This window comes from Paramormyrops kingsleyae, chromosome 23 (assembly GCF_048594095.1).
Source record: "Paramormyrops kingsleyae isolate MSU_618 chromosome 23, PKINGS_0.4, whole genome shotgun sequence".
Taxonomy (NCBI): domain Eukaryota; kingdom Metazoa; phylum Chordata; class Actinopteri; order Osteoglossiformes; family Mormyridae; genus Paramormyrops; species Paramormyrops kingsleyae.
The window spans coordinates 15,014,277-15,032,861 of record NC_132819.1 but is presented as its reverse complement, the minus strand read 5'-3'; the positions used below and the strand labels follow the sequence as shown (position 1 = coordinate 15,032,861).

Here is an 18,585-nt window from a genome sequence, read left to right as displayed (position 1 = left end):
AGCAGTATGAAAAATGTCGTCCAGCCACTGTGTGGCTTACAGAGAGACCAAGTAGCCTAACATCACTAACCAAGTTCTGAAGACAATCAACTATACCAGGGTTCTTCAAATCTGGACCTCGATTCCAAATCCAGGCCTTGTTTTCAGTTCTCCCAGGTAGTTAGTTTAATAATTACTGATTCTGATTGGTCAGAGGCTTCACACCTGACTGACAGGTAAAGGAAGGCTGGAAAACCAGCAGTGCTCGGACCTCGAGAACCGTCCATTTAAATAACCCTGAACTATAGGATCTTGTTGCAAAAGCCTACAAAAGCAGGAATGTCAAATACTGCATAGACCATTCTGTATATTAACCCTTGTATACATGGGACCTTCAGGAAATGCCATCACATACACTATGCGGACAAAAGTTTTGGGACACACCTCATAATCATTGAATTCAGGTGATTCATTCAGACCCATTGCCACAGGTATATTAAATCAAGCACCTAGCCATGCAGTCAGGTTTACAAACATTGTGAAAGAATGGGTTGTTCTGAAGAGCTCAGAGAATACAAGCGTGGTACTGTCATAGGATACTACCTTAGTAGTAAGAATGACAGTTTGTGACACCTTGTCCCTGCTAGATATTCGATGGTCAATTATATGTGGTATTATTGCAAAGTGGAAGCCTTTAGGAACAACAGAAATTCAGCCACAAAGTGACAGACCACAGAAAGTAACAGAACGGGGTCGCTGAGTGCTGAGGCGCATAAAAGTCACCAGAGCTCTGTTGACACAATATCTGCAGAGTTCCAAACTTCCTCTGGCATTAACCCCAGCACAAAAAACTGTGCACTGGGAGCTTCATGGAATGGGCTTCCATGGCCGAGCAGCTGCATGTAAGCCTCACATCACCAAGCGCAATGCCAAGTGTCAGATGGAGTGATGTAATGCATGCCGCCATTGAACTCTGGAGCAGTGGAAACGTGTTTTGTGGAGTGACGAATTACGCTTCTCTGTCTGGCAGTCTGATGGATGAGTCTTGGTTTGACGGATGCCAGGAGAACGTTACATGCTTCACTGCATTGTACCAACTGTAAAGTTTGGTGGAGGGATGATGGTACTGTATGAGGTTGTTTTTCATGGACTGGGCTAGACCCCAGTGAAGAGAGCACCACACCTAATGCATACCAAGACATTGTGGTCAATTCTGTGCTTCCAACTGTGTGGGAACAGTTTGGGGAAGGCGGCCCTTTTCTGTTCCAGCATGATTGTGCCCCAGAGCACAAAGCAAGGTCCATAAAGACATGTTTGGGTGAGTTCAGTGTGGAAGAATTTGACTGACCCACATAGAGCCGTGACCTCAACCCTCATATTTGGGATGAACTATACCTGCCTGACCTAATAAACACTCTTCTGGATGAATGGGCAAAAATTCCCACAGAGATTGTTAAATCCTGGTTTAATCCTAGTTCGGCTGGCAGAAGGCTACACTGAGCAGCATGTTGCTTCCAGGCTCAAAATTTCTAAGAAAGCAAAATAATGTGAAATGTGAGACTCTGGGAACAACCAGAAACCAGCCAGGTAGAGGGCAGAAGAGACTTTCTAATGCCAGAGATGACTGTCAAGTTATCTAACAGCGCCTCATAAATCGGAGGATGACATTAAGTGACCTTCGAAAGGACTGGGAAACAGGATCCTAGAAGCAGGACTGAAGTCCCTTAAAGCAAGGAAGAAGCCCTTTATTAATGAGGAACAGTAGAACCAGGCTGCAGTTTGCAAAAAAACATATATTATTCACAGACGCACACACATAAATTGAGAAATGAGCGAAACAAAAAACTGTGCTATTGTCTCTTAATTTTTTCCATGCCAGTATATATATATATATACTCACGCTGTAAGAGAGATTTGAGTTTCATTTTTTCTTCTCTGAAACATTAATTTGTAATGTTTCCCCACCTTTATGCTGCCCCTGTTGTGCACAGCTGGGCACCCTGTTTGGAATGCTAGTCCATATCATGACACACTTGCACACCGTCACACCCTGTGGGCACTTAATAACAGATACCAACTAGTTCAGATGCACTGGACTGCAGCAGGGAACCAGGGCGGCTACTGCAAAACCCAACTGACAAGGGGGGGGGGATTTGCAAATTCCACAAAGACAAAGCAGATCCAAGATTCACCCCTAACCCTCATGGTGCGAGGCCACCCATCTGCCCATGCATGCACTATTTTGATACCATTTTTTATTTTATTTTATGATTTTGTGACAGTAGATATATTTTTAGATGTACAAAACTATTCCATGTGTGGACATTTTTCTCCTCTCTGCTAATTCTGGACATAGATATGAAAAGCCATTTTGGCAGGTCTCATCTGCCTTCAGAGAGAGGAGCATCTAACCACATCCCTTCAGAAAGATCATGGAGATATCAAACTCTGGTGTGATGGAGAAGAGGAGCACAGGTTCAAAGGTAGACGGCTCTGCTCTGAGTGACAGCGACATCCTGACAACCTGTTCGTCATGCCTAGTGGGAACGTCGCTGAAGTAGCCAGTGTTCTCATTTGCCCCAAACCAGAAGTGGCACGTAGAGATTCTATCCTTTCAAAAGCAGGAAACTTCAGTCAAAGTGAAAAAGGGCTGGACACAGGACTCAATGAGCAAGAGGAAATGTTTCCTCCCCAACATGAAAAAGAACAGAGAGTACAAGAGGGGAAAAAAGGTGAGCAGACCGAACAAACATCATTTGTTAAGAATGCCAAGCCTGAACAGTACACACCGTGCTCCAGGAAAGCGGTACCCTGCCCAAATACAGCAGACCTGTGCATTGAGGGCATTGCAAGCAGAAGTATTTCATCTAAACACACCAATATAATCCTGTGGTGGTTTTCTAAGTGTTTGCAGAAGCTCTAATTATGGATGGTTTCAGTTTAAACACAAGACACAAAATGGTTTGTCTCTGCCCCCCCTGTTTTGCACTTTAAGTACTGTAAACCCTCCCCTTGTCAATTGCTGTTTGTGTGATGCACGTGGTCCTGGGGGAATGTAATTTTGTGCCACCATATTCCTAAATATGGACGGTATGATAATAAACCCACTTGACTACAAGACTTCTATATATATAAAAACATGTGGTAAATAGGTGATAATCAGCTGATGGCAGATCAAATACCATTGAAGTATTTAACAGAAAAGTGTATTCCAGGGATACAGTGACAGAAAAGGAATATAAGTGAATGAAAACATCACACAAACTGGGCTGCATTGAAACTTTCCATCTTTTTCTGGAAATGGAAGGTATAAGAGGCCGCATGTCTAGGGACAGCTGTTCCACCACCAGGGGGTTTACACAAGGAAAATTAAGATATGGAAAGCTCAAGGACTGTGGATCGGGGCTGCGACGAGAAATCATTGCCAGTCATTGACAGTGATCACACTGTAATAAGTTACTGAACCTGAAATGTCATATACTGGAAATGAGGCAAAAATGATGCAATCAAATAAACCCATAAGAGTACACAGACTAAGCAATGTAGAACATATCTTACACTGTTTGACTGATAATAAATCTTGCCTCGCATTTTCCTCACAACTGTATCAATTTGCCTTAGTTTTTGGCAGATCTGAAATAACAATTTAATCTGAAAATATTGGTGATGTAATATAGGGGTTGCTTAGTGGCCACACACCACCACAAGGTTGTGGGTTCAAATCCCACCTCCGCTCAGTAGGTGTGGAGTTTGCATGTTCTGTCCGTGTCATGCAGGTTTCCACCTGCAGTCTAAAAACATGCTATTAGTTTAATCGCTTCTCTAAATTACCATTCATTTATCATTGTGAATCGGTGTAGTCTGCGATGGACTGGCATCCTATCCAAGGTATACCCCATTTTTATACCCTGTGCAGCCTGGGATAGGCTCCAGGCTCCCCTGCTACCCGGACCAGGATAAAAAAAGCCATTGGTTTTAAAAAATAACACCTTCATAGTCCATCAAAGTCAAAACCATCATAAGGCTTGTCTGTGTGTGCGTATATACACAGGTATCATCATGACTTAAAAAGGAAGTATTGTCACCCTGTTATTCTCAATGATCAAGGTCACATCTCCGCTCCAGCAATCAGGTTAAGTGCTCTGGTGCTCCTGATGGTGCCCTGCTAATCCAGGGTGCCTCTGACCCCAGTCAGCTCCTTTTCAGAGGCTCGATCCAGGTCAGCCCAATCGTGCATAAGTACATCACATAGGCCAGTGGATCTTAACTGGTGAGCTAATCACTTTTATTGGCTCATGGATTGGGGGGTGATAAAAAAAAAAGAACATTCTTTGTAATGTCAGACTTCCGTAGACTCGAATGATGGAGAAGGTGGTCCTGGAATTTATTTATTTTAATTTTACCGCTGTACCACTGTTTTGGTGAAACAAACAAACAAGCAAACAAACAAAAACAAACAAATTAAGGGTTGTGACCTAATAACTGAGGAATGATGTGGATCCTGAGGCTAAACCAGTTTAGAACCAGTGACACAGACCACATTTCCCATAATGGTATATTTCAAAATAACATTCTGGTCACATCCTGGGGCCACCAGACTGATGTGACCCTTAGGCCCTTGAGCTGTCACCTGAATATGTGTGTGTGTGTGTGTGTGTGTCTCAGAGGAAGGCAGGTTGGCATATAAATTCCATCCCACTCCTACTTATACAAATGGCAAATAAAGCATCATTTAATTTAACTTCATTCTATTTCAGGGATCCAACGTGTGACAGTCACTCCCCTGAACCGAGGGGTCCCTACCTTTGCAGTCTAACTTTTTTTCTCCTAATCCTACCATTCCCAAAAAAAGAATCAAGGCTTTTCTCAGCTCCTCTAAATACAGTGGCTTAAAATACCACATCTCTACAAATGATAATATTGCTTATCTTAGCTTAAGCATCCCTAAGACATTAGCTAAAGGGACTAATCCCTCCCAAACACAGAGTATGGCAGATAATAAAAAAAAAACACACCCACACATAGATAGAAAAGAATACGAAATGGCATCATGAATATGTCATTGAAAATGGCTGCAGGCCGTTCTGAAGGGGAAGCAGGATTTGGTGCGAGCTCTTGCTCTCAATTCTATTCATTTGTTCTAGCCAAAACCAATCACTTTTGGTTCTAAATTAAACTTTACCTACTGGAGAGACTGGAAATCGAACACAGACCTATATTCAAAGGTAGGTGGTAAATGTCTCCTTCCGAACGTTTGCTGAAAAGGCATAGAAAAACAAGATTCCTTGAAGTTCTCCTTCATAAACTGTGGCGTACTGTGGTTTAGGAATCTTTGAAAACTGTAACGATAAAGTGCAAAAAGAGGCTGTAGTGGAAAACATACTTGTGAAATGTCTCCTTCCGGATGCAAATGTGCTGGTCATATAGTGCAATTAAAAAAGGTCATTCAGAACACTGTACCCATATTCACTTTTAATTGTATTAAAATTACAAAATTAAACCTGAAGTAACATTTACAAACTCAAAACATTAATGATTAGAAAAACATATACACCAGCAAACACCATTTATTCATAATAATCCTCTGTATGCAAATAAAAAAGACAATCTCATATACTTCACTTGTCCAGGGCACCATAAGAAAATTAATCCCACAATCATTTAATTTCCAAACACCAAAAATGCCAGATCTACAGAACCCATTTTTGCATAATTAAAAAGTTAGGGATGCAGCTTTGATGGAATTGCATAGACAGGAGTGTAAAACATCGCCGGCATCTATCTGAAGGAAAGGGGCAGGCTTTCTGCATGCGACTGGAATGGCAGATATGAACAGCATCTCAAACAGCTTTAAGAGTGCGAGCCTGCCCTAAAGCTAGCATTAAGCTCATCTGAGGGATTAGCGTAACTGCTAGCAGCCCCCCCCCCCCCCCACCCTTAGCAGCTGCTGGTCCAGTGGTTTGTGCTCTAAGGTCAGCAGCCAGAGTCAGAAGAAAAAAAGCAAGCCATTAAAAAAAAATAATAAAAAAAAACGCTCAAAAAGTCTTCTGCGGAAAGTGTGCGAAAATACAACTAAAAAAAATACAAGGCACTTCATTTAACTTTTTCACCAGAAAAGGCACAGAACTAAAACCAGGCCCTTTACACTGAGCTGATCGTCTTACACAGAAACGCGACAACAATATCTATGATCCATTGTCACAGGATAAAGGGTAATATGTCTTAGTATTAGCATAGTCCTAATTACTGACTTATAATTGGGTAAGTTAACACAACATGAATGTCTTCCAAGTCAGAAGACAGAATATTCACTTAACTGCTCATAAGAAACACCAATTTAATGAACATTTTACAACCATAGTGTATACTCTGTATTTAATATTAAGATTCATTTAAAATATATATCTCTTCATATAATTTTAAACTTGTTAAATCATCCATTGCTGTTTTCCCATCAATCATTAGAATTTAAAATGAAGTTTTTTTTTCCCGATTACTTTTCCTTCATTATCAAGAAGTCTAACTTTCCTATGTATATTACAAAGACTTTAAGACATTTACGTGCATTATCTAATGTATGAGTACAAGTACTGAAATGTCCAATCAAGCATGGACTACAGATGGGCTGGAAACCCATAGTGTGGATTACTCAGTAGTTTGCTAAAGTGAAGCCAATAGTATTTCAAGGTAAAAACACCTAACCTCAACCATTTATGACAGCAGTGAACCAAAGGGGTCGTAAATAAAAAGCAAATTTTAAAGCAGGATGCCATCTAGAGGTCATGTTTGAAACACCATTCTATACTGACATATGTTACAAGCTAACTGCAGATAGCCGTCAGATTCTCCTACACCCACATCAACCCCCTGAATGTTGATGACGGCATGTGAGACAGGGGTCATTTTTTACGGAAAGTGCACAGCTGAACAAAAGAGGAGTTGTTCGTAGGCAGGAGTTTTTCCCAAATGGCAGCATATCAGAATCTGATCCGAAACAGCTTTACCAACTGTTTAGGCTCTTTTGTTAACATCATTTCCCTCCGTGGCACCTGCATCCTGTTGACTAGCAGTGTGACAAAATCATGTTTAGGACAGCAGTCTTAGCTACAGGCACACTGACACCGTCCATACGGGTCAAGCACAGCATGCTATAGCTCAGAGGTGCTTATTTCAGCTCCAGAATGGCCCAGGATGGCCATCAACAGCAAGAACTGGGGCCAGGGCCTTTTGCCACACCACACCACGGGTAGGTCAGCGGCCCCTACGACCTCTCCTCGAAGAACCACTTCTGGTGGATGGAGTTGGAGCAGGGCCGAAGGGCTGGAGCAGACCCCTCACTAGTTGCCTTGGCTATGGCTTCCACGCACATATTCGTCTGGGTGTGAAAGAGGGAACCGTCCTAAAATAAGGAAGATGAATGACAAGGAGGTGATGATGACATCAAATTAATTATGGACACTTTAATACCCTTGAATAAAGATGGCCGTCGGCTGGTGACGGGAGATGTGAACAATGCCTACTGACAACCATTGTAGATGGTGGTCTCGCTTTACATTTATACAGAAGGCATTATCTACACACAGACAATGTAGACAATAGGCCTGAACGATTCCAGCCCCACCCCCTTATAAATCACACACATTGATTCTTGCACACACAACAATATGATGCTGTTTGTATTAATATTATAGTGATACTTTTTACAGTCACAGTCGTTACAGGGTGTAACCCAGCAACCTTTGGGGATTTGAGCTGTCGTCCATCAATATGGCACCAACTGCTGACCTGTCTGAAGATAAGCTTCTGGTCGTCAGGCACGGGCTGCCCAAACTTGTGGCACAGGTGCACTGTGAGGTAGACATCCCCGGAGTCCACAGCGACGCAGCCTGCGGGTTCCCGGGTGTTGTAGCGGAGCTCATTGTCACTGGTGTACTCAAAGAACTGTCAGGAATCAGGCAGGGGGGGTTGGTTGGTTGAGATATAACCTCACTTGTCTAGCTGACCAAGTTGTGGTCTAACAGAGTGTAAGCACACACCCCGGTCCTTAATGGCAACAGGACAGAGAAAATTATTTTAAAAGCATTTTTATTTTAACAGTCATGGCCAGCACAGATGTTGCTCCCGGGCCTAGTAAAATCACATGCTTTTAAATTTTAACATTGGACTGATTAGCTGTAGCTATTATGAAAATGATTTACTACTTTATGTGTGTAGCAAATAAGGTTAAGAACCGCACTCAATTTAAACCACCACACCACCTACTGCCATAATCACTGTCAGAAGTGGGCTTCAAACCCCCGCCTTCAATTGGAGGCCAGAACACATATTATTAACCCAGAACCTTATACTTTGATAAACCAGTGATATCACAGAACACTTCATAACACCAGTCCCAAATATTGCAATTAATAGTGAAAGGACGCCAGAGGCATGATACGCTAACTCGGGAACGATGGGTTACCTGAGGCACGACACATTAACTTGGGACGCACGAGGCACAACACTAACTCGGGAGCCTGGGGACACCACGACGCTAACTCGGGAGCATGGTAGTGGCCGAGGCACAACGCTAACTCGGAAGCGAGGGGATGCCCGAGGCACGACACTAACTCGGGAGCGAGGGGATGCCCGAGGCATGGCGCTAACTCGGGAGCATGGTGGTGGCTGAGGCATGGCGCTAACTCGGGAGCATGGTGGTGGCTGAGGCATGGCGCTAACTCGGGAGCATGGTGGTGGCTGAGGCATGGCGCTAACTCGGGAGCATGGTGGTGGCTGAGGCATGGCGCTAACTCGGGAGCATGGTGGCGGCTGAGGCATGGCGCTAACTCGGGAGCATGGTGGTGGCTGAGGCATGGCGCTAACTCGGGAGCATGGTGGTGGCTGAGGCATGGCGCTAACTCGGGAGCGAGGGGATGCCCGAGGCACGACACTAACTCGGGAGCGAGGGGATGCCCGAGGCATGGCGCTAACTCGGGAGCATGGTGGTGGCTGAGGCATGCCGCTAACTTGGGAGCATGGTGGTGGCTGAGGCATGACGCTAACTGGAGCAAAAGGACATCTGAGGATGCTAACTCAGAAGCAAAAGTACACCTAAGAAATTAAGCTAACTCCAAAGAGCCCTTCTCCTCAAATATGAACATCTCCTCCTCTCTTTTGCGGTAAGTGAAAGTTTGGCCTCGTTTGGGCAAAATGGGTAGGACACATGCTGAATTATGGCCCCAGAATTAGAAGTGGGAAAAAAATAGAGACATGAGCAGGGTTTGCCGCGAAGAGCACAGCATCGATGAGGCATTACGCAACTACGGCACTCTTTCGTCTCCTTCAGCGTGACCCTGCCTCAGATTTGGAGGTCCGGATATGGAAGCTCAGGTTAATGCCGCCTGGCTGTAAAGTAGGTCTCAAAAGAGTTTATATAATTCCTCTACTGAGCATGCACTAAGCATTAAGGATGACACAAACGATGCATGATTTTTTTTTTTTGGGAATAAAGATCCAAATTTCCATTTACCAACTTCCTTTAAGAGCTTTGTTGGCTGAACTATTTGGAATGGCTTTCGAAATAAAGCCGTCTAGTCGTTTTCAGTGTTAACACGCTAATGTAGTTATCAAAACACAAATCATGTTAGGTTTTAAGAAAATACTGAACTGAGGTTCATTATCAGTCACCACGGGGACAAAGGAATTGGTGTCATTAGAGTCCTGTGAAAGGAGAGTTCCCACAAAAATTATAAAGAGATTAACTCCTTACTTGGTTCTGACCCATACCATGGCAGGGGTAGAGAATGACTCGATGACCAGACAGATTATGGTCATCTGGGGGATTGTAGTCAAAACAGTAGTTGGATAGTCCCCTGCTCTTTAGCTGTAAGAACAACAGCAGAGAGGTGTCAGAGCGTGGCACGGTTAGCCCTGCATGTGCGTCAGGCGTGCAAGTCTCTCGCTCACCATCCCGAACATCCCAGGCTTGTCCTCTGGGACGCTGATGTCCGGATACACATTCTCCAGGAACCACTTGAAGTCTTTGCAGCCCAGCTGCTTCCTGAGATTCCGTCGCTCTGTCACGTCTCCATAGGCCTCCTACGACGACCCAGGATAAGGACACTGGAGTTAGTGTCCTGCACCCGGAAACTGGTCAGAAGCGCTCCGATACGTGGCTTACATTTCAGCTGAAAATCCAACGTGGAATCAAAATAACGTCCTAATACAGAGTGCACTGGCGAAGGAGGGAGTACATTCTAACTACACTCTTTTCACTACTAAACTGTTGGCGACGATTCAATAGCTACTAATCATTAAGCATCTAAACATTAATTTCTAATTTTAACTGCACAGATCCACATATCAAGGAAAGTCTACACATGCTACTGCATGCTTCCTAAATGACAAAAGCATAGCATAGAATGAGATACTATCTACTTGTGCATTTATGTTCTATTCTTTAGTGAATTATTGCTGTCAATGGCAAGAAACCTTTTCAAATACTTAATCTATAATATTATGAATCATTACAATTGCACTGAAACCAAAGACTGTCTAAGAAGTTACTTGTTGAATCATTCATCGCATGAATAACATTTTCTTTTGCATTCAGGACATAATGCCAAGATGTCAATGTTCTGGATCTTTTTGGTTTTTATACAAGAATGAATGACTCATTTTGAAGCTTTAATTCCCATTCTTATTTGGACCGAATACTGAAATGATATCTAACAGCCTTGTTTCACACATAAATACAATAAGACCAGTTGCCGTGCACTTTATTATTTCAATACATACAATCCATTAACCACATAAAAAAAAAATCCTTGAATTTTATTATCTTCTGCCAATGTAAGGGGACTGCTGCCATGGTAACGCTGGTTCTCTCGAAAAAATGACTCTACATCACCATCTAGTGTTTCCCATAGAGCATAGCAGACACCCCTGTAGCGCAGTCAGAGGCCTTCAGGTTGAACACGATCAATCCATACGCACGGATTAAGTAGAGAGTATGTTCGGCTCCCACATATCACTGCTCACAGTCCTGCCTGACAATCCCATGCCACGCATCCAGTCCATCTTCCTCCACCCCTCCTCCCCCCACAGTGACTTTGGGAGATTTTCCTCACAAAATAAAGCTCTTCTTGGGAGAGGTCTGCCAGACACATCAACACGATGCAACAGAATGAGGGATGGAGTGAAGGCACTACACGCGCCTTGTGATTGGTCGCTGCGCCATACATTTGCAGCAGGAAAACCTAAGATCAGATGCAAACTTCAGACTGTCCCTGCCCCCCCCCCACTCCCCTAGACCTCTGGAAAATTAACAAGGCAACCACAAAGGAACATAAAACGCGTCGTCAAAATCAAACAAGTGTGTCTGCAAGCCGTTCTTAATGAACATGATGAACTGGTGTCGGAATCACTCTACATAAGTAAATTATTCATGCGTGTGATGAATATCGAAAAATGTGCCTTGCCCAAAACACTTCATAGCCCTGTGTTGGATCCCCGTCACTAGGGTCGTGCTTACCGCTGCGGATAAAAGACGCGGGCTGGCCCAGATTAGCTTACACTTTATTTCATGCCTGGCCGCCACTCGGACAGAGATAACAGACTTCGGAGGCAGATCGGGTTTGGCCTGGCACGACCGCACCAGTACGCCGGCCTTCCGCCGGGCATCAGCGTCACCTGATCCCATTTGGCAGGGCTACAGCCTTTAGCTACAAGCCGCCAGGGATGCCTTGGGCACGGGCACGCTAACTGGCCGCTGCAACACCCAGGCCGAGTAACCCGACCACGACGGCATCACCTCGGCCTCTCTGCATCCATCAAAAGTGTCACCTGATCGGCATCTCGGGTTACGGCTGGATGGCAGACGGGTTTCACTGCGCAGGTGTCCAGAGAGAAAGCCCATGACAGGCCGTACACCGCATCCAGCTACCGTGCTCATAAAGCTCCTTTGTGCTGATTGAGGGCTTGACATGGTAGCTTTCATGTCTTCTACCTTATTTACAGTGATAGCGGATCAGCATCAAGCCTCGACCAAAGTCCACAACTTAACACACCAAACCAGTCTACTGTTACTCGCTCCCCTCACGTCCACTGTTCCCAGATCAGTGCCAAGTTTCTACACTACCTATAAAAGACAGGACCTGGAAATTCAAGGCATTCTTTGATGTTGTTCTGGGTGACCCAGATGCTTCTAAATTGGGAGGGGCAATGATATGAAGAGAGAGAGAGCAGGAATGTTTTTAAACATCACTCAGTTGTTAACGTAGCATCACTGATGTTAATGTGCCTGGACACGATGTGGTATAAAGTCTTCAACGTGCAGATAAAGAGTCTCCAATAAGGAGACCACACCAGATAACGTGCTGTGCGCATGTGCACACCTAGACCTTCCCTTGGGAATGCCCCCCAATGACAGAAACGGTGATTCCCTCACCTGTCCTAGCAGAATATATTTGAGCTCCTTTAGCTGATTCGATAAAAGAATGACATCACAGGCGACACTAAGGGGACATCCCTGCAGCCGATACTTTTCAGGTGTTCATTATCCATCACAAAGATTTTTTATTTTTTTTTTTATCTTTACACATGCACATATCTAAGCGGGTCAGGTGACAGCTTGGGGGGGGGCGGGGCCTACCAGACGAGCGTGGGGGTTGCGGTGGTAGAAGAGCTCCTTGTACTTGTCCATCCAGACCTCGGCCGCACGCACGCTGTTGGCCAGTGCCTTGCTGCGGGAATACGGCGCCATCTTGGGGAAGATGTGTCCCACGTGGGAACAGGGGTGGATCTCCAGGCTGCCGCCACACTGCCAGATCTGAGGAGCAGAGAGGAACCGGTTACACTTGGGCTTTCATTGGCATTTCCACCCAGAGAGCAGGCCTTCTTCCTTCCTTCTTAAAGCAGGCCTTCTTCCTTCCTTCTTAAAGCAGGCCTTCTTCCTTCCTTCTTAAAGCAGGCCTTCTTCCTTCCTTCTTAAAGCAGGCCTTCCTTCTCGCCGTGTACGGAAGGCAGAGGCGCTAAGCACACCATCACGTCAAGCAGACACTCAAACAAAATGAATAAAACATTTAGCAATTTCCCCCACTTTAAGATTAAAAAAACAAGTCTATAATAACCAACAGTAGTACGCATCTAACATTTTAAAACAGCACAGGCATGAATTTTAATATGAATGACTAATATAACCAGACAGAAGTAGAACCTGTATAAATAAGGCCATCAGTAACTAAATGACTATGTGTTGCCAAGTGTTTTTTTTAGCTGGTAAAGCACAGGGGAGTGTTTGTTAAATCACGATGTGAAGTTAAGATGAGTCGCCAAATTAGGGCAACCGATGGCATGCCAGCAGTCTGCCAGGCGTACACAACAGCGGCTTCCACAGCACTAAATCCGCTTACGGCGAAGCCGCGACAGGACCCTAAAGCGAGAAGGAAGGCCTGCTTTAAGAAGGAAGGAAGAAGGCCTGCTTTAAGAAGGAAGGAAGAAGGCCTGCTGTTGGAAACAAGGCCTCCAATAACATGCTGGGTGAGGGTATCATGTCCTGTCAATCACCCATTGGTTTGTACCACTTCCCATCAGTTGCTTTACTGATTCCCATTGGCTTAAAACCAGGCAGTGCCTGACATCACACAGTACCCACCCACTGTTGGCTTGTAAGGCTCCATCCCTATTTCTACTAAAAGAGGACATAAACTCAATATTTTGCCAAGAACTCTTTGTCCCTTAGAGACTAACATTTCTGAGAAAGAAAAAGCCCTCTCTGAATGGCAAGCCATAAATTAATTAGTGGCACTTAAACACAGTACAAAATTAACGTTTTTTTCCCTTCCAGTGACATCCTCCACTGAAAAACACAAGTCAGTTTCCTGCAGAGTTGGAGCTATAATATTTCACCCTGTGCTCACAGCTTTATTAGGACAACCGGAAAACTACCACTCATGTGACATGGAGATCAAAAAGCACAGAGGGGCTCTTGCCAGCTAAAAGGACTCTATAACAGGGCTATTCTAATCACGGTCCAAACACTGCTGATTTTCCAGCCTTCCTTTACTTGTGAGCCAGGTGTGAAGCCTCTGACCAATCAGAATCAGTCATTATTAAACTAACTACCTGGGAGAACTGAAAACATCGTTTGGATTTGGAATCGAGGGTCAGATTTGAAGAGCTCTGATATATAACATGGCCCTAGGTCAGTGGTTTCCAATCCGGTCCTAAGGGACTCACAGCCAGTCCAAGTTTTTTGCTCCCTTCCAGCTCCCTGCCAGACAGTCCACAAACTGTGGGCTTTAACTGGACCAGATTGGTAAACACTGTTCTAGGTGAATAAGCAGCTGTACAGTAAGAGGAAAGCTTACCCTGAAGGAAAATTCCAGGTTCTCCCCACCCCAAACCTCCATTCCAGTGTCATATGTGCCCAAATACTGGAAATACTTCTTGCTGACGGCAAACAAGCCCCCAGCCATGGTAGGAGACCTACAAAAGGGAAGCAAACATTCTGTTTCCTGGGTGCGTTTAATTCTGGGCAGGACTTTGAAAAGCACAACACGATAATTTATAGACTCGGCAGGGAGATGATGCATCTCTGCCCTTTTGCAGGCCACGGCTTGCTTTACAATTATAACAAGACTTTATTTGCCATTTGTGCAAGCAAAAGCCACCTATAATGGAGAGTGATAGAATGTCACATCACATGACCTGGCCACCTGATCTAAACACAGAAGAATTTGACCAATGAAGTAAAAGCAGCCAGGGAGGTGCTCAGCATATATGCCACCTCCCTCAGGACAGCTGGAAAAGCATCCCAGGAGGCCACCTCATAAACTTGTCATATAGGAGACAGTAGGGTCAGCCGGTCCCTGGAGCAATTGGGGTTAAGGGCCTTGCTCAAAGGCCCGATTCTGAGATCACTCTGCCAACCCAAGGCTTTGAACCAGCAACCTTCTGTGTCTCAACCCACAACGGTGCCCCCCCCCCCCCCAATTAATAGTTTATTTTTGTTTAATACTTTTTTTAGTCAGTGCACAATTGCATAGATGTTATTTGATAGTTTTGATGTCTTTATAATTATTCTAAAATGTAAAGAAGTCTACAAATAAACCTTTCTATGAATGTGTGTCCTAACTTTTGATTGGTGCTGCACATAGGGTTTCACACATAACATCTTACGCTCTTAAAAGCACACATACATACTTACATACAGGTGAGAGCAAAGTCTGGGGTCAGAGCACAAAGTCAAGAGTGATATGATTGCTCTGCCAGCCAAGGGATTTGAACTAGCAACCTTCTGGGCAAAGGTACAGACACCTAACCCCAAAGACCGGGCCCCGGGCGGTGACTGTGCCTGCGGCACGGACCTGATCACGTCCGTGGGAGAACGACGTCTGGCCTGCTCGTACGCCGGCACAGGGTGCCAGGTGAAGACCAGCCGCCAGTCGAAGCCCCCGATTTGGGGCTCCCCGGCATTGCCCAGGTACTGGAAGGTGTTCCAGTCAATGACGTCAATCACGGGACACACCACGGCAGCCGGCTCCTCATTGATCCTGCGGGGGAAGGTTATGGTTATGACTAGAGTCAGGTTTAAGTTTCATGTTTCTCAGACACAGTCAACCTTGGCTGCGTGTTGCTGATGGAATTTGGCCCTCTGGGAAAAATAGTTGGGGACCCGTATCCTAAACGCATCACTCCACCCTTTGCCAGCCATGACGACACTGGCGCTCCCTGAGCAAGCCGGTGCAGACGGCCCAAATAACAACCACCTTAAACAGTCTGTCTCTCTGGTTCTAGCCTGAGGCTTCCTGCTCCGGCATTGCTGATCGTCTCTTTTCCCAGATGCTTTCTTTCCATCTGACGGGAACAGCGGCTGGAGGTGTGTGCGCACGAATGTTTTTATCTACTAAGTGCATCATATTAGCGTAAATGAGGCCAGTTTAGCCTGGGGGGGGCCCACCTGTGGAGCAGAGGCTCCAGCCAGCCCTCGTGGCTCTCGCAGTGGCAGTCCAGGAAGGTGAGCACGTCCCCCGTGGCGATGGAAGCACCCAGGAGACGAGCCCTAACCAGACCTTCCCTCTTGCGGGCACGGATCAGGCGGACCTTACGCAGGGTAGATATGTACACCTCCAGGCGCTCCTTCAGGTGGTCTGCATGGTGGAAACGCAGGCTTTGTTTACGGCATTTTAAATGCAGCGCATCCAGAATCGTGCCACATACATGTATGACATTCCACAAAGGCCCAGGTGAGTCAAATACAGCTGAACAGACACCTCTTGAATTTGGGCTTGGATCCAATACAAAACAGGTAACTGCACTGCACATGCCAAACACGGAAATGTATGCTAATTTCACTACAAAAACAAAACAGGGCAGAACTGTATTGCTGTAAGCAAGTGTTGAAAACGTCTGTTCCACATTGTAGCAAATTATCCGTATATTAGGCACATGTAAAAATCAACTTTAAGTTTACCTGTGAACCAGGCCAGGGGCGTAGTCCCATACAATTTTATTCATTATTTTGTGTATTTAAAGGCCCTTCACAAGTGCTGGGCCGCCTGGATCTGCCAGGGTATCTATGCCCCTCCGACACCCAGAACCGAACTGACCCGATTTAAATTTACGAGGTCTGCGTGTCTGGTAAGAAAGGTGCACTGCAGTTCAGAAAATCTGTAATGGTTGGTTATCTAAGCATGTGTACTGATAAGCACAAGGTTAATTGACCTCCAAGAAGTAGCCATGCAATAGGCCTAATTCCCAGGGTAAGCAGAGTAATGTTATTATACTCAACGGTATCATTATATCGTCCAGATATACAAACAGAATACGGCGCTGCGGATATTTCAATATAACAGCAAAACATTTCATGTCGTTGTCCGTTCACAAAAGCGGTTTCCAGTGTTTTACCCTGGTCACTATAATCATCGACGAGAATGACCTCCCGCAGGAGCCCGTCGGGGGAGGTCTCCAGCACGCTATGCACGGTCCGCAGCAGCGTAGACCACGCCTCGTTGTAGAAGGCGATCACCACCGACGTAGACGGCAGCTTGCGATAGTCATACTTCACATCCTTGCAACTATGTAAAAAAGATGCCATTCAGAAAGTATACAGACTTCTATCAGTATTGCCCTTCATTCGTTGTTACATAATTTTCTCTTAGAAACGCGCTTACATTTTTTATATGGTAGACAGAATAATACTATTTTAGTGAAAAATGGACCTAATTTCACAGTAGGCAAACACAACAGTACCTGAAACGAGCGACCCTGATATTAATGGGATCTGTACGTCAAAATGCAAACCATGTAGTGAAATTAAACAACTTCATTCGCGCGTGGCAGATTCCGGCAGTTTACATTGACAGTTTCTGGCCAAATCATGAAAACATATTAAAAGAGTTAATGAACTTTAATTACTTTACGGTTATTGACGCTCTTCTTTAATTTTTCATTTCTAATTTTTTGGCCCTCAAATTTATCCAAAGCTTTTCAAGCAATAATACTTAAAATTGCTTATTCTATCAAAGTATTATTGGGACATTTTACCAATAAAAATATGGTCCGCGTGATATACATTTAAAGTATGCGCTCATTGAGTTTATTTCACATGTCATGTGGCAAGGCCTTATTCAGACCACTGTCCGACCTTTACTTATATGACCTAGACTTCGGAACCAAAACCCACCGATCAGATCCATATTGCATCTCTTGGTTAAGGGCACAACTCGCAACTTACAGCGGATTCCACCTTTCTGGTAACCTGCGGTGCAGGGATATCTTGTCGCTGACATATATGTTGATCTGATGTTTTTTAATACTCAGTTCTTCTTTCCTTTTCTCCGTTTCATTCAAGTCGAGTGTGACAGCTCGTCCCATCTCACCCAGGGCATTGACGTCCAGAGGAGGCTTTTCATAAACCAGCCTCTTTATTAATCCATCGTCCTCCATGTCATCACGAGTTGCGACATATCTTTTGTCTAGCAACCCAACATCCGTGTTCTTGTGAAAAATAAAATACCCCAAAAGAGAAACTCCAATTATGCAAAGTATCAGCTTGGATCGGCGCTTTCTCCAGTAGACTGCCATTATTCCCCGCTTTTATTTCCAGTTACTTTTTAAAAGTTAAATGGGTGGCATTATAAAAGTTTCTTGACTAAGAGTAATCCAGACAAAGCACGTTTCTTTCTCACTCCAGCAGCCCCAGAGTTACGTGTTTTTTTCCGTTTTCCCCCGAAACCGGGGACTAGCTGAACGAAAGCGACTTTTACCCCAAGTGGATCGTTTGGTGGCAAACTTAAATAAAAGTCAAACCACATACCGTCCTTAAATTGTAATCAAATATCCCGCTTGTCATGGTAGCTTCCTGCTTTAGTAAAGTATCTCGAAGGTGTCACAGGATCGTGTCGCTCTAATTCCAGATCACGTCCAGGAACGATAGAGCCGAATCACACATTGCAAGAGGTAGAAAAAAGGATCAGCCGGATAAATAGATTAGCACAGGAGGAAAAATAGGTCAAATCACAGAGTCTTCACAAGGAGCCGAGGTTAACCCAGATCCACTTTGAGCTCCTCTGTTACTTTTCTTTTCATAGTCGCCATAGCAAAAAGAAAGTAACATCGGGGAGG

The 18,585-nt window shown here is 44.7% G+C and overlaps 1 protein-coding gene across 1 annotated transcript; it reads right to left on the bottom strand.

Moving 5' to 3' along the window:
• Nucleotides 1-5,436: 5,436 nt before the first annotated feature.
• On the bottom strand, nucleotides 5,437-18,397 carry galnt12 (UDP-N-acetyl-alpha-D-galactosamine:polypeptide N-acetylgalactosaminyltransferase 12). The gene is made up of 10 exons (XM_023812069.2): nucleotides 17,696-18,397; nucleotides 16,867-17,036; nucleotides 15,920-16,109; nucleotides 15,327-15,512; nucleotides 14,328-14,445; nucleotides 12,611-12,787; nucleotides 9,925-10,056; nucleotides 9,728-9,841; nucleotides 7,765-7,920; nucleotides 5,437-7,378 (listed from the first exon to the last, which is right to left on the bottom strand). Exons 1-10 carry the CDS (start codon nucleotides 18,043-18,045, stop codon nucleotides 7,241-7,243), a joined length of 1,731 nt encoding a protein of 576 aa, XP_023667837.2. The 5' UTR covers nucleotides 18,046-18,397; the 3' UTR covers nucleotides 5,437-7,240.
• Nucleotides 18,398-18,585: the final 188 nt, after the last annotated feature.